Source organism: Felis catus, chromosome D4 (genome assembly GCF_018350175.1).
Source record: "Felis catus isolate Fca126 chromosome D4, F.catus_Fca126_mat1.0, whole genome shotgun sequence".
NCBI classification, from domain to species: Eukaryota; Metazoa; Chordata; class Mammalia; order Carnivora; family Felidae; genus Felis; species Felis catus.
In genome coordinates this window covers 56,277,907-56,301,898 of record NC_058380.1, presented here as the reverse complement: position 1 = coordinate 56,301,898, position 23,992 = coordinate 56,277,907, and the positions used below count along the sequence as shown (strand labels likewise).

Below are 23,992 nucleotides of genomic sequence, written 5' to 3'. Positions count from 1 at the left end.
GAAGGTTTTTTCTGTTCACAGAAGCTGATCCTCCCAGCCAGGGAACATGCTGTTAGCTTGGGAGCTGCGCTAACATGAAGTGTGGGGCCCTCTCCCGTTAGGAAAAGGGAATGTCCAGGCCAGCTTGGAGGTAGTGGCTTCTGCAGGGACCATGGAACATGAAGGCTAAGCAAACTACCACAGTTACCACAGTGCTGCCTCCTGCTGCAGGGGTGAGGGGGGCACTGGCAGGAGTGAGAACACCCTGGACAATAGTGGTCTTCCAGGGCCCAGGGGCCAAGTGATGAACATCAAGCCCTTGCCCCCACCCCTGCCTGTTCCCGGGGCCGGATCAGGAAACTTCCCTCCCTCAGCCTCACCATCCAATCTCTCCCCAGGTCTGGTCCAGCCTACCTTCTCAAGCTTACCAAACCTACTTCTCCATCCCCGGTCCAAAGTCGTGGTCCAGATACTGCCATCTCTTCTTGGGGTGCCTTACCAGCCTCCTAACTGGTTTCCCAGCCCCCATCCAGTCTCATGCCTGCAATTCCCCCTGCGCTGGTTCTGTCCCTGTGCTTCTCAAATTCCTTCAGTGATTTCCCCTCAGGAGAATGTCCAAGCTTCTTAGAATGACTTCCCAAACCCTTTGGGGAACAACCCTGGCTTCTTCAACAGCTTCATTTCCTCCCATATCTCTTGTGCTTCTGGACCTTTGCATATGCTGGTCCCTCTGTCAGAAGTGCCTCCCCTCTTTCTTCACCACAATAACACATTCAAGGCTCACTTTGGTATATTCCTTCACCCAGCACCAATTGCTGGTATGACTGTCAGTCTTCCCCATTAGACTGTGAGCCTCTTGAGGGAAGTGACTATATCTTAGTCATCTTACTTCTTTCACATCTGGCAAAGAGCTCTGCATTGAATAGGTACTTAAATGTTTGCTGATTGAGTGAGCAAAGGAACAAATAGCCAGATTACTTACAGGAGCCATGTCCCACTGCAAACAGATCATTGTACTTTGGGTTCCTGCAAAAGAAATAGGAACCCATTGGCCCAGGAAATGAACATGGCTTTCCTGTGGACATGAGCGTTCCCATGAATACTGGTGCCTAACTATGCTGCAGATATCTACTGTTGAGTGTTGAGACCTGGGATAATCCCACAATCCCTTAAGAATCCCAGTCTCATTTTTCTTCTATAATGCTACGTGTCATCCTCAAAGTAGTTAAGTGCAGTAGAAGTGCCGTGTTCGGGGCTTGGCACCCAGCAGGCGCTCAGGGGCTCCGGGTTTGCTGCAATGTCTACACTCACCAGCAGAGGGCGGTGACGGCCAGGCGCTTGGCTTTGTCATTTTGGAATTTCCAGAGCGGCAGCAGAGTACCCTCTTGGTCTCGGTATTCGTCGGCAGCATCCTCATAGTACTTAAAATCTTAAACAAACATAGGCTGAATCAGCCCTAGGACTGCCATTTTATGGCAAGCCCAGGTCCGCCACTTTCTGTCTGTATCTCCTTGGCCCAAACAATCAGACTCTTTGTGTTTCAAAGTGAGAACAGTAATAGTACCTGTCTCAAAGGACTGTTGTGAGGATTAAATGTTAATATATGTAAAGTACTTAGAAAAATACCTGGCACCTAGTAAGCTCTCTATACGTGTTATTGTTACTGTCATCCCTGTTGTTGGAGGCAAATTACAATAAAGTAGCCACGTCCTCATAGATAAAATCCCAGGTTTGTCCGTCCTTGTATCTGTGGCTAAACCCCACTATGGTGAAGCTTCTTGGATCCCTGATGGGTTCTCTGAACTTAAGTTCATCTCCAGCCCTAAATTGTCTCTGCCTCCCGTTTCCTCCAACTTAGGCAAAAGCTCCATCTGTCCTTCCACTTGTCTAAGCCAGAAACGTGAGTAATCCTTGACTGATCTCTCCATCATCTCTCATATTTTCCTTCTGACTACTTTTAATCCATTCACTTCTCTCCAAACCCATAGCCACTGCCCAGGCCCCAAGAGCCATTGCCTGGATTATCACACCATCCTCCTAACTGGTCTGCCCACCTCCAGTAACTCCTCCTCCAGTCCATGCTCCACAGAGCTACCTGAATGCAAATAAATAAATCACCTCACCACACTACCTCCTTCAACCCACTGAAAATCCCCCAATGGCTCCCCTTGCACATGGCTCCGTGGTCAAACCAAGGCTCCAGACCATGACTTCCATGTCATTTCCAGCCAGGTGTTCACATAACCTCTGTATCAGTGTCTGAAATGTCCTGCTCCTTCATCTTCCTGGCAAACTCCTATTCATTGAAGATCCAGATTAAACTCTTTCTCCTCTATGAGGCCTTCACTTTCTTGTTGAGCAGAATTCATTTCTTCCTCCATTCCAGCCCTGTCTCTACTGAAATGTCTGTCATGCTGTGTTGCTTCTATTTATCCTTTTGGTTGTCTCTCCTACCAGACAGCTCCTGGGGAGCAGGAAGCATGTTATATTCATCTCTCGACTTGCAGTGCCTAGCACAGGGCCAGCCATAGAGCAGACACCCAATGACTGTTCAAAGAGTGCAATGAAATAAATCAACAGAAGTGAAAAGTTTCTGTCTTTTTTCCAATCAAGGGTAACCCATTAGAAAACTAATCCTCTCATCCAACACGGTCAAGGACATGCCCAGGCACTGCCCCCAGCCTTGAGGTTGTGGGACTACATTCAAACCTCAAAAATGTCTCAGAATAAAAAAAGACTTGAGTGATCAGAGGCATGAGCCTTGATCATATCAGAGATCCCTGAGCTTAGGCTATCTTTGAAAATACTTCATTTCAGAAGGAGATTAATTGGTAATACTTCTCTGTTTTCACTTCTTCATGATTACACTTTCCCAAAGGGAAAAGAGTATGCAATTAAAAAAAATCAAAGTTCAATGCATTTTTATGTGATTGTGTTCTTACAAATGAAAAAGGTTCACCAAGGCCAATTTCTCCATGGATATTAATCGTGTTTGCAGCCCTTTGGTGGGCTGGTTGCAGAGGCTGGGTTTCAGGAAGCCAAGCTGCGTGAGTGACAAATTCATTCACAGCTGCTGTGTACTTTGACAGCTTTGAAAAGCACTCAAGGTCGTTTTCCAGCCTGAATGATAACAAGGGGGCTTGTTTAGGCTTCTGGTCTTGGCAGCCTGGTTTCTATGTCCCATGGGTGAGCAATGAGCATCAAGTCACCAAGAAGAGCCCTAGGCTGTCAGCAAAGGAGACCAGCCAGCAACAAGGAGCTGCCAACTTTGGGGAGGCAGCTGCTCCAAATAAATGCACAACCTCTTAGGGAAATACAAGCCACTTGGGAATGTGCTGTTCATGCCATGGGAAGGATTCTGTTTCCCTGGCTCTGTCAAAGACACCAGAATTTCCCAGGCCCCCAGGATTTAAGCATTTCTGAATCAATCTCTTTCTTCACTTCATCACTAATTAATCACCAGCATAGACTTATTGAATTTTTTTTTTTTTTTGAAAAGTCTCTTCCAGCCCAGTGGCTCTGTAGCTTTGTGATGAAGTGCTTCAGCTATGGATCTAAGGGGCTGTGTTCAAGTCCTGATTGTACCACTCATTTGTCATACTAGCTACTATTTTGAACAAGTAGCGATAGCCCAAATCTATCACCTATAAAATGGAGATAATAATGGAATTCACCTGACACTGTGTCTGTCAGGATGATATAAAATAATACAAGTAAATTGCACAGCACAATGCCCAGTACATAGGCCATTCCCAGTGAATGCTGATGCTGGTTTTTCACTCTTATAGCTGTTTCCTTTTCTCCATTTCCTGGAAAAGGTGTGGTGAGACCCACTCCACCCCACACCTGAACCTCATTTTTGTCTCTGTCCCTGTATTCTGTCCAATTGCATCCTTCTCCAGACATACTCTCACTGGGCTGTGTTCCTGCCTGGACAGAATCTTTGAACTGTCTGCAGAAAAATCTCAGATTCCCTGAGATATTCCAGGCCCTTCATTAACTGCCTCCAATCACCTCTGTAGCCTGAGCTTTCACTACTTTCTAAGAAACCCCTGTTTGAATCATTGAGCCTGCTGCACTCTATCCCCAGAGACCAGTCCCATTCATTTTTACCACCGAGTCACTGCTTTTGCTGTCCCTTGCCCAGAACATCTGCCCTTCTGCTAGTCTACTCACACTCTGCTTATCCCTTGGCACCTAGCTTAGCCCTCCCTACAGCCTTCCTTGACTGTTGCCACTCATCCCTCATTTCTCTTCTTTCATTCTTGAGGATCCCCAGAGCAGTTTCAGTCTGCATTCTAGCATTTATATTATCTCCAAGCTGGACACAGTAGAGAAAGAGCACAGAATTAGGAAACTCAAGACCTAGATTTGGGTCCTCTCTGCCATTCAGCAGCCAGGTAGACTTGCCCTTACCTGCCTCTTATGTAAAGTAGGGGTAATACTCTCTGCTCTGCCTACCTCCCAGACTGTTGCAAAGATGACATTGGATCACTAATATGTAAGTTTTGCTGCACTATTGTCAGATCTCATCACTATACCCATTTTTCTTATTCCATTGTTTGTAGTTGACCTGTGTGTGTCTTGTCTCCCTAGTGACATCCAGAGGAGGAAGGGATTAGTTTTTCTCCTCTTGCACCCCTATAGTACCTAGCATGGGACACTCAAATACTTGCCTTGTATGAGGAATTTTTAATACAGGCAGTAATCATAGTTGCCAGCACTTCAAATCTTACCTTGAGCAACATCATCATAAGTGTTCTGATTGACCATCCGCTCCACGATTTTAGCAGCCTGAGTCACTTTGGTGATGTCATCACTCTGTGGAGATACAGAGGCCACAGGCCCTCTTAGCTAGCACCTGGAAAGGTTATGTCTTGAGCCACAGCCCAGACTTGCAATTTTCTCTCTGACACCACCCACCCCTGATAGCTCTGTAAAGATATCTCTTCATGCCTCCAAAGCCAAATCACCTCACCACCCCCTTTGGGGAATGCCCAGCTCTTAAATGGCACAAGGAGTTTGCACTGCCATACTTGGCCCCTGGGTACAGCCTGTCTTGTACTCTTTCATTCTGAACTTGTTCTGGAGAAGGCATATCTCAGAGCACAACACAAGACATTGAAGAGTATTGAAGGGGAGAGCAGAAAATGGGAGGTAGGAGGCTTCTTTAGTGGGGACAGAGAGGTTTTATCATCTCAGGCAATGACAAAGACTCTCATTAAAGCCTCAGAGAGCTTCTGGTCCAACAGATATGCTTGTATACAGGGAGTAAAAGGCAGAAATGACTCCTAATCTAAGGCCTTGCCCACTGCAGGAAGAAACCAGCTGAGTGGGCAACCCTTGAGGAGCTTCAGAGCACCAGGCCCATGGCTGTTGAAAATGAGATTTACTAGCAGTGCCAGCATCAGGCAGTGGTTAAGAGAATGGATTCTGGAGCCACACAGACCTTCATTCCCTTCCTATCCCATGCATTAGGAAGGAGCCAGTTGGCAACTTTAGGTAAGTTACTTAAATTCTCTGAGTCTTAGAGTACACATGATACAGCGGGGATGGATAATGCCACCTGCATCTGGGGTCATTGTACTATACTAGCAACTATACATAATCTTGGGTTCTCACAACAATCTTACAAAGTAAGATCATTAGGATGTCTTTACAGACGAGGAAACAGGTTATAAAAACCTAGCTAATAAGTAGCAAAGCCAGGATACAAACTCAACTCTGTGGATTCCAGGTCCCATGCCTTCGGGCCCACACAGAAAGCCAGTCCCTCACCAGTCTGACCACCTTTGCATGGTCCTGGCAGTCTCCAGGTTCCAGATGTGTGGTGGACCACTGCCTCCCTTGTTCTGGATACTATACTACTTGAGAAGAAACAGCTTTTTATTGGTTCTGACTAAATTTGTGGCCTCTCAGACCTTTCTGCCATTCCCATCCTAATCTTTCAGATCATACAAGCCTGCATTCATTTCTGTATATTCATCCAAATGATTAATGAGACAGAAATCTGAGATCTATCATTGCAGACTTTCCTACAGGGTATCATAGAGTTATTCTGCTTTCCCCCTCCCACTCACTTGAGTTTTATACCAAACTCGTCAGATGCAGGTCTCTGAGAAAGGGGTGTCACTCTGTGCATGCACTGGGCCTGAGCAAAAGATCACTCTGTTCTACAGAAAGCCAGGGCCAGTACTTGAGATTCCCAGTTAAAACTCAATTCCCTTGCTTACAGGTTGCATACTAAGGTATTCACTGATGTTTGGGGATATCTTATATCCCACAATGTTATGCCTTCACTGTAGCTTCTTGGTCCAGAGAACTGAGCTCTGCCTGCATCACAGCCTTCAATGTCAACCAAAGCTGGAAGAAAGTGCAGTCCTACTTCCCTGGACATATTAGACACCAAGTCTGATATACATGTTAGATCCCAAGGGCTTAGACCCAAGGACAATTTTCACTTTCAGCCACAGGGATATTTCTTTTCTTCTCTGGGTCCTGGTGGCTGCAGTTAAAGTTTTTGCAATAATAGTCCTAGCACACAGCCTATAGCCAAACCCTTGATGGATCTTCAAGTGAAACTTGACCCAGGCTAACACCCTCTCTGAAGCTCCTAACCTCTAGGGAATAGTACAGGGGAAGTCAAGGGTCTGGACAGGGCAACCCATGGGACAGGGACTTCATCTTTCACTTCAGAGTTCCAGTACTCAGCATGATCATGATCACAAGTGCTTGGTCTGTAATTGAATGAAATGGAATTGGGGCAGTTTATATTAAGCCAAAGCAAGGAACTCTTAAAACTCCCAGAAAATGTGACTTTTATCAGGGACATGTAATTGAGTGGAAGTGGGCATACCTCAGACAAAGGAAGCAAAACTGACTTAAGCTCATCTGGCTTCCATAGCAAAATCGCTTCCCGGAGAGCTGTCTGGGAGCTCTCCAGGGTGCTGAATCCAGACCTCATCTTTCCCATCCTATTACAGGTCAAACACATCCATACTGGGACTCTGGCTCCTGATTCAGCTTTCTTTGTGTTGAAAGGACAAATGTGGCCCTTCAGCATCTCTCTGTGGTGATCTTCTTTGTGGGGACCTATCACTATAACTTCCATAATGATCCCCAAACCTACGCTGGCTATACTCACAATGAGCCCCACAAAATAGACCTCTATAATGACTCCTATTATGTTTCTTCATGGTAAATCCAGCCCAGAGTGGCCACACCCATCAGCCTGAACCTGCTGGTGTCTGTGATCAGCCCTGACTTAGCACCTGGCCCATAAGACTCACCTAAAAGATTGAGCACAAGTAACCCAAGGACTGAAGGTCAAAGAGCAAATCACTCTCCAAAGCCCCATGACCCCTTGCTCAGGGAGGTGGTGCCTTATTATCACATCCCACCCCATCCTGAGAAGACTCCTGAGCTCTTTCAGGGTGTGCATTGGGCTTTCAATAACATTCGTGTCTTCTGTTGCCGCCTAGCCCCCAAACCCTGAATCCTTGCTGGCCTCCAGACCTATATAAGATTGGGAAGAGGTGTGGAATGCCAGAGGCAGCTGTGGCTCTCTTCAAACCTTCCTACAAGGAAAAAACTATTCATATTTCAACATTAGCTCCCCACCTAAGGTCTGTAAAGTCCTTCCAGATAGCCAGGCTTCTCTCTACCAAGAGACCAAGATCCCACTCAGTCATTCTCTGTGACAGATCCATGGGAAACCCCACCAAACCTGGGACTCCATAGATGTCATCTTCTTCATGGCCATCTTCCCCATTTTTTTAGCCACTGGTGTCTTTGTCTTCTCTTTCTCTTTGGTCTTTTCCTGCTTCTCAAGCTCCTCTACATAGGCGTCGTAGATCTCCCACTAGGCAAGGGCAAGATGAGAAGGTTCATTGCAGGGCAAAATCTTCACCCAGCCAGCTTCTATTCAGCTTTCAGAGCTTGAGAAATAGATTATGTCAGGCCCTGTCACATGCCTCTATAGCATCCTCTACTTGGCCCACTGTATGTATTCAATGTCTGTCTTCTGTGCTGTCAGCTCTAGGACAGGAATGAAGGAATTCTCAGGGCAGTTCTGGGATGGGCTTTCCACCCTGCAGCTCAGGGGCTCAGTTATCAGCTGGAGATCAGTATTGCTGCAAACTACAAATCCTACTAGGCAAAACAAATGGGCAAATATCAAGGTGGACCACATTTTTCTTGGTGATTTCTAAGACTCTGAACTAAGAAATTTAAAAAATGTTTCCCCCATGGAGATGTGATAAACTTTCTAGTTCATGTTTGGCTAACTACAGCACTGACCACACCTTCTGAGCATAAAAAGATAAACAAAAAGTAAGGGAACGCCTGCTAACTGCATCTGACAGCAAGAGAAGCTCAAGGATCATAACAAAGGAAGCAGCAAGGATATGGGGGGAAAAACCTAGATCACTGTGTGCTCTCCAGAGTTGGGCAGTCACTGCCACCTGGAGGCCAGATAGACACACCTTATATTAACAATTCACCATGGGCCAGTACTCCACACCACAACATAATTCAATGTTTGTTATCTCATTCAGAGCCTTCCAACAGCCCTGCAAGGCTGCTTGTTGTCCTCGCTTGACAGAGAAATAGAAATTGAAGCATCAAGGGTGACACGGTTTGCCCAGGGTCTTACAGTATGAGCAGCAAAGTTGGAGCCTGAGCTCAGGTCTCCTGGCACCATATCCTGCTCAAATCAGCATGGCTATCCAGTAGAATTTGAGGGGGAAAGAGGGTCTGCAGGAACAATTAAGACTGCTGGAAGGACAGATTAGAGTGCTAACACTTCAGAGTCAGCATGGGGTGACTATAGAGAGTTGGAAGCCATGCCTATTTCCCTCTTTGACAGTCTTGCCCCTGAGAGGCATGTGTCTGATCCACAGCTCACTAGGTGGGGACCTACTGTCTAATATGCCTGATGTTCAGAGCCTGGACAAGGAGCATGGAGATGGATGGACGAGGAGGGCAGGCTGCTAGAGGAATCTTTGACAAGGATGCATGAGGTGGAGAGGTGGGGGTGTGGTGATGACTTTTAGACTGACCCAGGGTCTCACCTGATTAGCTGTAGCCGAAAAGTTTGTCCTGGGAGGAGGTTCCATCTGGCATTCTCGGTCCTAGTGAACAATGACAACAAGAAACCAACGGAGAGCCCTCAACTCCTTCTCACTTAACCCAACAGTATATCTGTCCATGGGTGAAGCATTTCAGTTGGAGCAGGGGGAGGGATGGGACACAGAACTGGGAAGTAAAGAGGGGCTGAACAAAGGATGAAATGATGCAGTGAAAGCCTACATTTTCCTTCTAAGCTTCCTTCAGAAGACTAAGCTAGAAATAGGGGGCAATGAAGCCTGATTATGCCAGTTCAACTAAGTGGGGGTTAGGCAGGGCTCTGGCCAGCCTTTAGATGCAAGACACAGAGGTAATCCCCTGGCAAGCTACTGGACTAATATCCCTCACCCTGAGAAGACTTCTCCCTAATACTGGGGCCTGTGGTTCCACCATGGGAATGCACTCCCTCCTCATTGTGTATCACCCAGATTACTGAATAGGGAGTACACAGTGTGATTAGAATCTGCCATAAACCCACCATGTAGACTTCTGCCCTCCATTCACAGATTCATTTCTGTAAAACACTGTCTTACATATGTGAGTCTCTCCCCTGAAATCCTGAGAGATTCTTTCAGCCTGTACTCAGGGTCCTCCATACTTATGAGCCAGGGAGTTTTTCCAGCCTTTCCTAGTTAGTCTATCACAGAGACCATCAACTTCAGTCAAACTGGCTCTTAGTCCTGCCTCCCTGGCACATCTGGCCTCTCCTCTCTCCCCCAGATCTTGACCTCCTTTTCAAGGCCCTTACATGTTTCAGTCTCAGTTGAAGGGCTCCAGATTCCTTGTTACCCACTCTGAACTCTCATGAGGATGGCTTATAAGGACTGAACACATGCTTCAAGCTCTCCTCAGAGAATTTAACTGTGGTGCATGCCTGTCACCCTTCCAGGCCAAGAGCTGCTGAGGCTGGAGTCAGGCCTGTTCCTTTCCTGCCATGCACAGTACAGAGCTGTGAGGTAAAGGGGCTGGGGTGGGGCTGCTCTACCCGGAGAGGGTTGTTTAAGGTCTGTGAGGCCCTCTCACTGAAGTTGAACTGGTTGGTGAGCTTTCGCTCCTTGGGCTGCTTAGGAGTCATCAATTCTTCTTCAGTCACTTTTTCAGCTGCCTGGAAAAAAAGACCCATAGGACCAGGGCTCAGCTGTGACAAGAAGATGGTGGGGAGTCAGGAGTGGGGAGAAGTCATGTCTTAGGATAGGATAGAAGAGGGAGAGGGTGATGATGCCAGAGGCATTGGCACCTGCAGCCTCTAACATCTCACCTTCAGCCCCACCCCATAACAAGTTACCCCTGAAACTTCCATCCACAGCTAGAGCTGGAAGGGGAGAGATGGGAACAATATTATACTGTACCTCAGCTGCAGGCATATCTATTTGACTCCCAGCTTCAGTTTCAGCTTCGGCTTCAGATTCCTTAGGCTCTTCTTCTTCTTCAAGGATTTCAGTTTCTGAAATCACCACCTTGGTGGACTCCTGAGAACCTTGGTAGGATATTGCAGATGAACCCAAAGTCCAGGCCTCCTCCCCCATCCCCTGGTAGGGCAAGGCTTTCTTGGTTCCTGCTTTTGAGACCTCACCTACCCCAGGGTTCTCATAGGTTAACTCCCAGACCTATCCAGGACAGCCAGCTGTTGGACTTTATGTAAGTAGAGGCTCTGCAAAGTTATGGCTTAGTGATCTGCTCCCTAGGGTGACCACAGAAAGGGGACGAGGCTCTGGGCTGTAGCATCAGGCTGACCTGAGGCCTACCTGCTGCTAACTCATCACGGTAGTGCTGCCGTCGTCCTTCATCCGAGTCTTTAGGGATCAGGTTCCCAACCTGGCTGAAGTGAACTGCCAGTTGGTTCACAACGCCAATAAACTTATATGTGCCTTCCTAAGAGGAGAGAAGACTGGGTAAGACCAAAAGTCCTGAAAAGGGCTGCTGGAGTCAGAATGTAGTCTGCCTTCATTCTATAAGGCTTAACGTGGCCCATCTGTTAACGATATATATAGATCTCATCAAATCCTCAGTTAACCTGAAGTTTTCATTGCATTGCAGCTTAAAGAGGAGGCAAATGAAATAAAATTTTTAAAAATTCTCATAAAAGACATATTTTTAAATATCTTTTCTTTCCAACTTTGAATAGCCCTGGATTTGTCTATCACTGGCTCTTACATCCATGCCAAGCAATCCTGGTATACCTGTTTCATCACAGATTTGAGGCAGGTCATGCATAGTCCTCAAACATACCTGGCCTGGCCTACTCTGAACAGTATTTAGTGAATGTGAGGGCTGGATAGATCCTCAGAGATACCAAATCTCCAATTCCCCTGTTTCCATACAAAAGGCCACAGATAGCTAGAAAATGTTTGAGTTTGGCACTTGTCCAGTGTATAAAATGTCCAGAAAATGAAAATCAGGGCTAGTCTTAAAGTCTAGGTAACCTTGTTCATTTATTCTTCAACAACTAATTTTTAAACAAATACAACATGCCAAGTATTTTGTTTTAATTTTTTTAATGTTTATTTATGTTTGAGAGAGACAGAGCATGAGCAGGGGAGGGGCAGACAGAGAAGGAGACACAGAATCCAAGGCAAGCTCTAGGCTCCAAGCTGTCAGCACAAAGCCCGATGTGGGGCTCAAACCCACGAACTGTGAGATCATAACCTGAGCCTAAGTCAGATGCTTAACCAACTGAGACACCCGGGCACACCAACATGCCAAGTATTTTCTAGGTTCCAGAGACATAAAGCTTAACAAAAGCAGATATGATCCCTGCTTTCACAGGGCCTATTAGTCTGGTTCTTCTAGACAGCCTCCATATTGACAAGCATCTTAGTTGTACTGTTGACTTTGAGACCAAGGTTTCCTTCCTTCTTTCAAAATATATCTTCCCAGCCCTTTTAAAGTCACATAGAATATTGTTGTATTTGTATGACACACTAGGGTAAACTCACTGGAGAGGAAACCAGCCCATGGGCTCCAGCTGTATCAAACCCACCTGCCTCTGGAGAGCTGAAAGAATCACTATTTCCGCACATAGGTTGGGACACTCTGCCTTAAAAAGTCATCACAAAGCCCTTCTTCTCTCAGTAACTCAGATGGATGGGAAATGAAACAGTGCAGTTATTAAAAGCATGGTCTATGTTGGTGGGCAGAATGGATTCAAATCCTGATTCCTTCCCCTATTTTCTGCATGACCTTGGGCTTAACCACTCTAAGCTTTATTTTTTTCACATGTAAAATGAAGATAATAATATCTAAATTTTAGGATAGTTATAAGTATTGAAAATAATGAAAATAATTTATTTATTACTGTTTAAAAAATATTAGATAGAGCATGAGCCTGAGAAAGGGGCAGAGGGAGAGAGAGAGAGAATCATAAGCAGGCTCCACACTCTGTGCGGAGTACAACTCAGGGCTCAATCCCATGACTCTGGGATCATGACCTGAGCTGAAATCAAGAGTCAGACACTCAACCAACTAAGCCACCCAAGTGCCCAGAAAATAATTTATCAACAACAGTGTCTGACACGTAATAAGTACTGAATAAGATTTCAAGGGAGATTCATTATGGAATTTTTTAAATCTCTGGAAAATTCCATGTAAAATTTCAAGGTTCTGGTCAAAGACCAGAGTTTAAAGGTGATCTCTCTAATAGCAGAGAAGCTTTTGGAATGTAGCAAGTCACTGCCAAACCAAGGAGCACCTAGAGGCCCCTACCCCAGAGGGGATGACTTACTTTGAAGCTGTACCTGACGATGTTCTGGGGTGCATGTGGGTTGTTGGCTGTCAGAATGCGGGTGAACTCCTCCTTTAGCTCCTAAGGGAGAGAAATACCAAGAAATACCAAAGGCCCACACCTCTTCTGAGATTTGGGAGGGCTCCTCAGGGTGTCAGCAGACATCTCACACCCAGGTTCTGTGCAGGCTCCTAATCAGTACTATGAAAGAACACATCTCTGAGGGTAGAGAAGGTAGAAGGGGCAAGGGCAGGATGCTGCTCACTCACCGCATCAGTCAACTCCAGCTGGTCAGGGGGTCTAACTGTGGCTTTGGACTGGGCCCATTCATCTGCTCCTTCTCCCACTTCAGTCCCTGAATCTTCATCCTGGACAACAACCTCACATGAGGATCAGCAAGCAGTGCTCCCCCTTCATTCACAAATCCTCCCAGAAGCCAAGCTCTGCCCCTGATAAGTAGAATACAAAATGCACAACAGACCACTCATGGAAGAGTCCAAAGGAACTGCTTAGGTCAGAGTTCTCATTGCCTGGAAGATCTTGGCCATGTCAGCCCTGGGGGTCAGTACTTATCTGGAACATTGTGGTGGGCCTTTCGAGCCAGAAGTGAGACCAGAAGTGGCCCCTCCCTATTCTCTCCCATACAGCCTGGAACCTAATGGTCAGGACCAGCTGCCAAAGGCAGGGCTTTATGCAAAATGAAAGGACATCCAGCTGTTATTTAAGATGCTTCAGCTCCGATTCATATTTTATCTTCCAATTTGCCACCTTATGGTTACTCTTATGGCAACACTCTCAGTACTTGGTAACTTTAAGCCTCAGAATCTCATCAGATCCTTAGAGCAAAAAAATCAAGGACTAGAAGTTTTTCCTTTCTGTAATAGACAGTTAAACACCTTGCCGAAGTGGCCCATGATGTATTAAAAAAAACCTCACCCTTGTTAGCAAAAATATGCGAAATAAAAGAATGCAATTCTTTACTATAAAACTGTTGAAAACTAAAACAACAACAACAACAACTACAAAAACCCAAAACAAAGAGACCACTCAACCAAACAAAACTAATCCAGTGGTGGTGACATTGTGGGAAAATTGCTACCCATAAATTAGCGCAAACTTTCTAAAGAGCATTTTGGAAATATTTACCAAAAACCTAATAAGCATTTATTCTCTGTGACTGAAGTTTCTATGTATAGGACTTTATATTAAAGAAATAACCAAGGACATGCCCAGAGATTTAAATGCATGAATGTTTGCTGGAGAATTGATCATAATAATGAAAAAGAGGAAATATCTAAGTGTCCAACAATGGGGCATGATTGAACAAATTACAGTATAGCCTTAAGGAACATATGGTAAAATATTATACAGTAATTTTAAATGATGCTATAAAAGTATGTTTATTGGCAATGGAAAGCACTCTAAATATATTATGTAAAAAGCAGATTATAAAATAACTTACAGTTTGATTCCATTTAAAAACAGGGGTGCCTGGGTGGCTCAGTCGGTTAAGTGTCCAGCTTTTGACTTTGCCTCAGGTCATGATCTCATGGTTTATGAGTTCAAGCCCTGAATCGGGCTCTGTGCTGACAGTGTAGACCCTGCTTGAGATTTTCTCCCTCTCCCTCTCTCTTCCCCTCCCCTGCTTGTGCTTTTTCTCTCTCAAAATAAATAAACTTAAAAATAAATAAATACACATAATTTTTATATATGCACAGAAATATCTGAGAGAGTATAACATCATGTGTTAACTAAGAGGTTTTCAATAATGGTGGGTTTAAGGGTGATTTTTTAAAAAAATAGGCTTCACACCCAGCACAGAGCCCAATACGGGGCCTGAATTCAACCCTGAGATCAAGACTTGAGCTGAGATCAAGACTCAGCTGCTTAACCGACTGAGTCACTCAGGTGCACCTAAGGGTGATTTTAATGGTCTTTTTGCCCATTTGAATTTTCTAAAAAAGATATAGCTAATATTTTCAACAGAAAACAATGCTGTTAGCATCTTGCTGAGAGCCTTCAGTGGGCTCAGCACTTACTCTCTTCCTGGCTCCTCTGCCTGTGTTGATGCTCTGAAAGAAAGAACAGAAACAAGAGGTAAGTCATAGGCAAATCTCTGTGGGAATATCAGAAACAGTATTACAGGGAGGCTTCTTCCCAGAGATCTCAAAGACACTGGACATTGAGCTTTCCCAAGTCTTAAAAGTGGTCCTCTTTGTGGCAACATGTGCTTCTTACCCCAGTCAAGGAGGCCCTGTATCTGAGGCAATCCCATTCCAGTGTCAGTGCCACTGACCCATGAAAAGCAACCAGGTAACTTAGCACTGGGCATTTCTTATTTGCAACTAGTTCCACAAACATTTTTAAAAAGCATATTCTAAGTGCTCAGCTCTGTACTATGCGTTAAGGAGATTTCGAGGTCAAATTATATTTATAAATACTTGTTTGGGATGAATATAAGCTCTTTATAAGCAGGTACTTTGTTTTATACACTGCTGAGAATATAGTAAGTATTCAAATACTTATTTTTTTCCCCCAGAGTGAACATAATCCTTTATTTCAAGGTGATTCTTTTTTTTTCTATAATTCATTTTTTATAATTTACATCCAAGTTAGTTAGCTCATGGTGCAATAATGATTTCAGGAGTAGGTTCCCTAAGCCCCTTATCCATTTAGCCCATCCCCCCACACACAACCCCTCCGGCAACCCTCTGTTTGTTCTCTATATTTAAGAGTCTCTTATGTTTTGTCCCTCTCCCTGTTTTTATATTATTTTTGCTTCCTTTCCCTTATGTTCATCTGTTTTGTATCTTAAATTCCTTATATGAGTGAAGTCATATGATATTTGTCTTTCTCTGACTAATTAATTTCACTTAGCATAATACCCTGCAGTTCCATCCACATAGTTGCAAATGCAAGATTTCATTCTTTTTGATTGCCAGGTAATACTCCATTGTATGTATGTATATATATATATATATATATATACATCTTCTTTATCCATTCATCCATCGATGGACATTTGGGCTCTTTCCATACTTTGGCTATTGTTGATAGTGCTGCTATAAACATTGGGGTGCATGTGTCCTTTCGAAACAGCATCCCTGTATCCCTTGGATAAATACTTAGTAGTGCAATTGCTGGGTTGTAGGGTAGTTCTATTTTTAACTTTTTGAGGAACCTCCATATTGTTTTCCAACTGGCTGCACCAGTTTGCATTCCCACTAGCAGTGCAAAAGAGATGCTCTTTCTCCACATCCTCACTAACATCTGTTGTTGCCTGACTTGTTAATGTTAGCCCTTCTGACAAGTGTGATGAGGTGGTATCTCAGTGTGGTTTTGACTTGTATCTCCTGGATGATGAGTGATGTTGAGCATTTTTTCATGTGTTGTTTGGCCATCTGGATGTCTTCTTTGGAGAAGTGTCTAATTCATGTCTTTTGCCCATTTTTTCACTGGATCATTTGTTTTTTGGGTGTTGAGTTGGATAAGTTCTCTATAGATTTTGGATATTAACCCTTTATCTGACATGTTGTTTGCAAATATCTTCTCCCATTCCGTTGGTTGCCTTTTAGTTTTGCTGATTGTTTCCTTTGCTGTGCAGAAGATTTTTATTTTGATGAGGTCCCAATAGTTCATTTTTGCTATGGTTTCCCTTGCCTCCAGAGACGTGTTGAGTAAGAAGTTGGTGCAGCCGAGGTCAGAGAGGTTTTTGCCTGCTTTCTCCTCGAGAATTTTGATGACTTCCTGTCTTACATTTAGGTCTTTCATCCATTTTGAGTTTATTTTTGTGTATGGTGTAAGAAAGTCATGCAGGTTCATTTTTCTGCATGTTGCTGTCCAGTTTTCCCAGCACCATTTGCTGAAGAGACTGTCTTTATTCCATTGGATGTTCTTTCCTGCTTTGTCGAAGATTAGTTGGCCATACATTTCTGGGTCCATTCCTGGGTTCTGTATTCTGTTCCCTTGATCTGAGTGTCTGTTTTTGTGCCAGTACCATACTGTCTTGATGATTACAGCTTTGTAATACAGCTTGAAGTCTGAGATTGTGATGCCTCCAGATTTGGTTTTCTTTCTCCAGATCGCTTTGGCTATTCGGGGTCTTTTCTGGTTCCATACAAATTTTAGGATTGTTTGTTCTAGCTCTGTGAAGAATGCTAGGGTTATTTTGATAGGTATTGCCTTGAATATGTAGATTTATTTGGGTCAAATACTTATTGAATAAATGAAGAATGTCATCAAACCTATTAGTGATCATGATTCTGGGAAAAATGTTTTTCCTCTTTGGACCTCAGTTTCCTTGTCAGTAAAATGCATAGGATTGGATGTGATGACCTTCCAGCTCTAACACACTAAAATTTTATGTTCCCAAGAGCAGCATGCTTTATTCAGCTTGATAAACATTTATTGGGCATCTATTTGTGTGTCAGGGACACACCTAAGCAGTAGGACACAGATGAAGAGAGATGAGGTCCCTACTCCAGTTTGTTCAGGGTCCATGGAGGACAGAGCAGTGTAAGAATGTTCATCATTTACTCTCTCATTCACTCACTCACTCACTCACTCACTCACTCACTCTCTCATTCAGTACTCCTTTGAAAGCCTCCTCTGTGCCAGCAACAGAGATATGTGTACCCAGGGTGCTATAGGAGTACACAGAGACACCTGCTGAGCACAAGAAAGGCTTCCAGAGGTGGCTGTTTCCCAGCTGGGTATCAAAGAACAAAGAACCCACCTGGGTTGTCTCAATGGAGAAAACATTATTCAGAAGAAGAAAACAGCATATACAAAGGCAAGAGAAGAACAGTGACAGAGCCAGTAAAATATTCCACCAAACAAACAAAAACCCTGCAATATACATATATATACATATATATAATTGTTAATATATATAATCATTCATATATATATATATATATATATATATATATATATTACAATAGGTGTTTCAGATGATCAAGCAAAAGGGAGATCAGTGGAGGCTAGAAATGTGACAGAAGGGTTCTTGGAAGAAGCAGGTTTAAAGTATTGAAGGAAAGGTCAAGGCAACATGGTGGCAGTACAGCACATTGGACAGAGACCTCTGCTCCCAGTTCTTGCAGGACACCTGTATATTCTTGAGGAAGTCTCTTGGGCCTCAGTTTCCCAAATACAAAGTTAAGAGAGTTAGACTAGATGGGCTCTTACAGCTCTTACATAATATAGTCTATGGGAGAGGATTTGATGGTGGAGAGGAGGAAAGGGATTCCAGGGAGAGGGAAGAGCATGTCTCAGCTTGGATTAGGATTGTTATTGGTAGAGCAGGCAGCAGGATTCAGATCTCTGCCACGTTGCCAGGGTTTCCAGTGATGGAACCCTTCTCTGAGGCTAAGCTGCATAAGCCAGAAATCTGCTTTTTTTTGAAGCACCTCTGATCCCTAAGGTAACAAGATGCAGGCGTCACAACTCCAACAGCTTTCTGGCCCACAACAGACATTGGAGGGCCAATCCCAACCCAAACTGCCAGCCTTAAATAGAAAACGAGATCCAGTTACCATTGCCCCCCGTAAATACGTCTGTAAAACATTTATCTGGCAATAAAAGAACTGACAAGGCAATTTGAATGTAATTGTTTTTGGCAGTTGGAAATATTTCAATTAACACACTATAAAAGCCACACTATAATAAATGCAAAACAGGCCAATGAAATCAGCTGCAGTCCTGACTTCCCAACCATGGCAAAGGAGATTGAATGTCAGGCTGCCACTTTGGGCCCTTGGTCTTCCAAAAGGAGAAGCCTGAGATGGACAAGCCTGAATTCCCGGAAAGCTTTTGATGGTTCCTCCCAGAAGCCATCAAACCACAGAAGAACAAAGCCCAAACTCCCTCCCTGGCCTTCAGAACTCTATCATCTGGCCCCACGTCTCCATTCCAGCCTGCTCTCCAGCCCTTCCTGTGCTAGCATTTTGAGATGCAGCCTAGCAAGGCTACCCACATTTCCTGAGCATCGACTGTGCTTTCCCACCTCTGCACCTTTGACTTTTTTTCAAAAAATAATTTATTTATTTTTGGGGTACCTGGGTGGCTCAGTCAGTTAAGCGTCCAACTTCAGCTCAGGTCATGGTCTCGTGGTTTGTCAGTTCGGGCCCTGCATCGGGCTCTGTGCTGACAGCTCAGAGCCTGGAGCCTGCTTCAGATTCTGTGTCTCCCTCCGTCTCTGCTCCTCTCCCTCTCACACTCCATCAGTCTCTCTCTCTCTCAAAAATAAACATTAAAAAAATTTAAAAATGTATTTATTTTTAAGTAATCTCTATACCCAACATTGAGGTCAAACTCATGACCCTGAGATCAAGAGTTGCATGTTCTTCCAACTAAGCCAACCAGGTGCCCTTGCAGTTTTGCTTTTTACTGTTCCTCTTGCCAGAAACATCATCTTCCCTTTCCCTCTCACCACTCCCACTATCTCTGCCTAACAAAACCCTACCCAACTAAACTCTACTAGTCCTTTATCTAACCCTGACGTATTATCACTTTTCTTGTAACTCCCTCTACTCTTCCATTCTTCACTTTGAGTGGCTGTTGTGAGATGAAGGATGAAATGTATCTGCAAATTGATACTCTGTTATCTCTGGGTTTTGGTCTGCAAAAGGGAATAGTATTATGAAAAGAAATATAATACTGCAGTACACATTAGAGGCAGCTTGGACATTTCAGCAAAGGAGGTCTACCATTCTTATACTCTTGACCAAAGAATATCCTCTACTTTTGGATAGGTCATTCTATTTGACTGAGGGAGGATGTCTATGGAGGAATGATGCAGGAAGAGGAAATATCCCCCTAACCCTCGACAGACCACCCTATCAGTCAAATTAACCCTGATAATCAATGGGATAACAGATGTCCCAGTCTGAACTCCTTCATAGTAGATCATTTTTCTATTCTCATTATTACACATATTAGTATGAGCATCTTAAGCGAAGGAACTGGTAAAAACTCATTTCTCTTTCAGAATGAGGGCTCCCTTGCTCTTTCTTGAAACTTCTCCACCTTCATTTCCATGTCACCTCTCCAGTAATTCCTTCTTAATATCCTTGACCAGGAATATATGCTTGGAATATACCCTCGACCAGGAGTATATTCTACACACTCCTCTTGGGTGTTCTTATCTCCACACAGAGCTTCATCTTCTACCTTATGATGAGGTTCAAGTCTATTTCTTTTTTAAAAATATTTTTATTTTTTTATTTTTTGAGTAATCTCTATGCCCAATACGTGCCTTGAACTCACAACCTCAAGATCAAGAGTCACACACTCTACTGATTGAGCCAGCCAGGTAACCCAAAGTTCAAATATATTTCTGTAGCTTAGACTTCTCAGAACCCCATGTTCAAAAAAATAGCAGAGTACCCAAACTCAGTATGTTTAAGAGCCAACCTCATTATGTTCTTTTTCCAACCCAATCATTATATTCTTTTTCTATACCAAATTTCCATTTCTTCTAGTATTTCTTATCTCATTCAAGTGCATCCCCATCTACTCAGTCACCCACGTTGGAAATTGGAAGCCATCAAAACACCTGCCTTTCCTTCTCTCCCATTAGCATCATGTTTCAAAGTCTAACAATTCTATCTCTTCAATATCTTTCATAACTATCCTCTTCATTTACACCTTCCTTAATTCAGGCCCTTACTATCTTTTGCTTACTTACATTTGATTTCCCTGACTCCAGTTTCTCTCCACTCTAATAATTATATCATTATCATCATTCTCAGCTATTGAACACTTACTCTGGGCTAGTCATTTACTAAGCAACTTACATGCATCATCTCATTTAACCTTCAGAACCACCCTATCAGGTAAGAGCTACCATTATTCTATTTTACAGATGAGAACACTGAGGCTTAGAGAGATCACTCAAAAATGACCAGGATTTGAACCCAAACTAATCATTATCTATAAGTGATCTTCCTGGAACATTAATCTGATCATATCACTCTCCTGTTTTAAAGCCTCCAAGGGCTGCTCAATAGCCCTGAGATAAATCTCAAATTCTAACACAGCATCCACATTATCCCCTATTCTTTTCCTCCCACAGCTATGGGGTGGTGATTTGACAATGAAAATTCTGGGGCACCTGGGTGGCTCAGCTGGTTAGGCATCCAACTTTGGCTCAGGTCATGATCTCACCGTTTCTGAGTTTGACCCCATGTCGGGCTTTATGCTGATAGTTCAGAGCCTGGAGCCTGCTTCAGATTCTGTGTCTTCCTCTCTCTCTGCCCCTCCCTTGCTTGCACTGTGTCTCTGTCTCTCTCAAAAATAAATAAACATTAAAAATTTTTTTAAAAAGAAAATGGAAGTTCTGGTCAAGGTAACAGATGATTATTATTGCCACCTACTGGGCATTTACCTAAACTTAGATCAGTTTTGGTACATGGCCCCCTTAAAAGCATAAGCAACCCATTTGTTCCTGAGCATATTTTAGGGGTAAGGCGATAAAAAAATTATTAAATTGCTTCCTATCATGAAGAGGTAAGATTTATAAAACAAATACATGATCAGATATACTGATGGAGCCCAAACATGGGCTCTGAAGCCAACCATACCTTGGTTTGAGTCCCCACTCTGCCACTTGTTAGTTCTATGACTTTAGGCATGTTACTTGTCTTCTCCGAACCTCAGTATCCTTATCTTTAAACTGGGCATAATGGCATCTTCTCAATCATAGGCTTGTCATGAGAATTAAATGAGTCAATGCACACAAAATGCATAGTGTGGTGCTTAGCCAGAGTTTATGCTCAATTAATGATAGTAGGCAGCATTGTATTCCCATTTATAGACCCTGCTCTGCCCTTAGTCACACAGATTCTGTGTGGCCCTTGTTTACTAGGAAGCATCTACCCTAGGGACTAGAGCCTTCAGCAGCTCACATTTCCACCTAAAAGTTCAATACTGAAACATGTTTGTTCCTGGAAAGAGGGGCTCTTTGAAGCATGCAAACCCACAGATGCAGCATCCTCCTTCCTGGAGCCCAGGAGACTTCGTTTACCATTTCAATTGTCTTGGTCCTTATTTTAAAACTCACTAACAGGTTTCCATTAAGCTAAATTGAAACTAAATACCTCACCAGCTTGCAGTTTCCATTTTTAAAAGGGTAAGAGCTCTTAGTCCCAAAGGAATAGTAATTCACCAACAAATCTTCCTCTGGCTACACTGACTACATTTTAAATCTTTGAGCCTAGTGCAGTGTTAAATGCACACAGAAGGCACTCAATAAGTGTAGTTGAAAGAAATCTCAAAATTTTGAAACATTAGATATGAAAGGTAATAGACATTATCATACACTATTGTGGGAATGCCAATTGATGCAAACTTTTCATAGGGTTATGTGGCAATACCTGCCAAAATTTTAAATGCAGATACCCCTCAACTCAGCAACTCCACTTTCTTGAATTTTTCCTGTGAAAGTACTCATACACATGCATAAGATGTACAAAATTGCTCACTGCACCATTATTTATAATATTTTTTAATGGGGGAGACCCAGATATTCATTTGTGGGGGCCAGTTAAATAAATTATGGTATAGCCATTCAATAAGATACTATGCATATTTTTAAAAGAATGAGATAAACATTTATGTACTGTTATGGAAAGCTCTCCAAGGTATATTGTTAAATAAAAAAGCAAGCTACAGAAATAGATGACCCATCTGCTTACTTTAAGAATATGCATATATGTGTATTTGCATATACATATAACATTTCTGCAAGAATATATAGACTCTGTTGATAGCAGTTTGGTTTAGGGAATATGACTGGGGAATTGTGGGGAAGGGGACCAATACTTTTATTGTATACTCATTCTCATGGTTTTAATATTTCTAATGTGAATGTGCATTACTTTTATTATTTAACATGCTAATTAAGAATTTTTAAAATCAGAGACACCTGGATGGCTCAGTAGGTTGAGCCTCAACTCTTGATTTTGGCTCATGATTTCACAGTTCGTGGATTCAAACCCCACATAACAGCATAGAGCCTGCTTGGGATTCTCTCTCTCCCTCTCTCTATGCCTTCTCCCACTCATGCTCTCTTTCTCTCTCTCTCAAAAATAAATAAACATTAAAAAGAGAATTTTTAAAATCAATGAAGTACAGTTAAAGAGGTTTTTCTTTGCTGTTAATGCAGTGTTAGTTAGCACAGTGCTCTGAATGCAGAAAAAGGAGATATGAGACCAGGCTGGTGCCTCCATGGAAACCTATGGGACCCTTGCCAGATAAGGCTACAGAAGGCAAGGAAGGTAGGATTTAAAAGCTGAAGCTCTAGAGTATGCCTTGGCTATGTTCCTGACTCAGCCATGAACTATATGTGTGACCTTGAGCACAGTATTTAGTTTCTAATCCTCATTTTCTCTTCTCTAAGGTAGAGAAAAATATTAGTGCTCTTCTCAGAGTTGCTCAGAGGAAAAAATAAAACAATTCATGAAGAGCACCTAACTCAGAGCCTAGCACTCAGTAAACCAAGTAACAGTGGCAGTGTAGACTTTGTGATTGTCATTATTTTATTATTCTATCATGGTCTGCTATGCATGGCAGTTGAGTCCCATTCAGAGGGCATTTATTGAACAATTGAAAAGTGTGTTATCCAGGCTCCAAGAGGTCCTTATCAGAAAGGAGCATATAACCCTGAGAGTGTCATAGAGGGATAACAATAAAAACACCTTCTGTTTATATAACATCTTTCAGTTTACTAAACACTTTTGAGTACATCATCTAATTTGACCCTTAAACTAATCTTTGGTGGATGGATGTTAAATTTTGTCCTTTTTTCCCCCTGAATCTATTGAGATGTCATTATATGCTATTTCCCCTTTGTTTTCTGTTTTTTGTTTTGTTTTGTTTTTTACTTTTTAAAGTTTATTTATTTATTTTTTTGAGAGAGAGAGTGGGGAAGGGGCAGAGAGAGAGGGAGAGAGAGAATCCCAAGTAGGCTCCACGCTGCCAGCATGGAGCCCAATCTGGGGCTCTAACTCACAAACCATGAGATCATGACCTGAGCCTTAACCAAGAGTCAGACACTTAACCAACTGAGCCACCCAGGTGCCCCTATTTTTTTTTAATGTTTATTTATTTTTGAGAAAGAAAGAGACAGAGCATGAGCAGGAGAGGGGTAGAGAGAGAGAGGGAAAC

General features: G+C 43.2%; 1 protein-coding gene across 4 annotated transcripts in view; it reads right to left on the bottom strand.

Annotated features, from left to right (window-relative positions):
* DNAI1 (dynein axonemal intermediate chain 1) overlaps positions 1-23,992 on the bottom strand; it is a 58,909-nt gene that overhangs the window by 22,179 nt on the left and 12,738 nt on the right. For 3 of the 4 annotated variants that reach the window (XM_045043663.1, XM_003995569.6, XM_045043661.1), the window contains exons 2-12: positions 14,866-14,898; positions 13,096-13,194; positions 12,827-12,907; positions 10,851-10,977; positions 10,455-10,582; positions 10,091-10,210; positions 9,051-9,110; positions 7,706-7,840; positions 4,716-4,800; positions 1,291-1,408; positions 962-1,005 (exon numbers count right to left, since the gene is read on the bottom strand). In XM_045043663.1, the coding sequence (XP_044899598.1) occupies positions 962-1,005; positions 1,291-1,408; positions 4,716-4,800; positions 7,706-7,840; positions 9,051-9,110; positions 10,091-10,210; positions 10,455-10,582; positions 10,851-10,977; positions 12,827-12,907; positions 13,096-13,194; positions 14,866-14,898 (1,030 nt within the window). The remainder of the gene's footprint in view (positions 1-961; positions 1,006-1,290; positions 1,409-4,715; positions 4,801-7,705; positions 7,841-9,050; positions 9,111-10,090; positions 10,211-10,454; positions 10,583-10,850; positions 10,978-12,826; positions 12,908-13,095; positions 13,195-14,865; positions 14,899-23,992) is intronic. The other variant, XM_045043662.1, reaches the window with a different exon arrangement.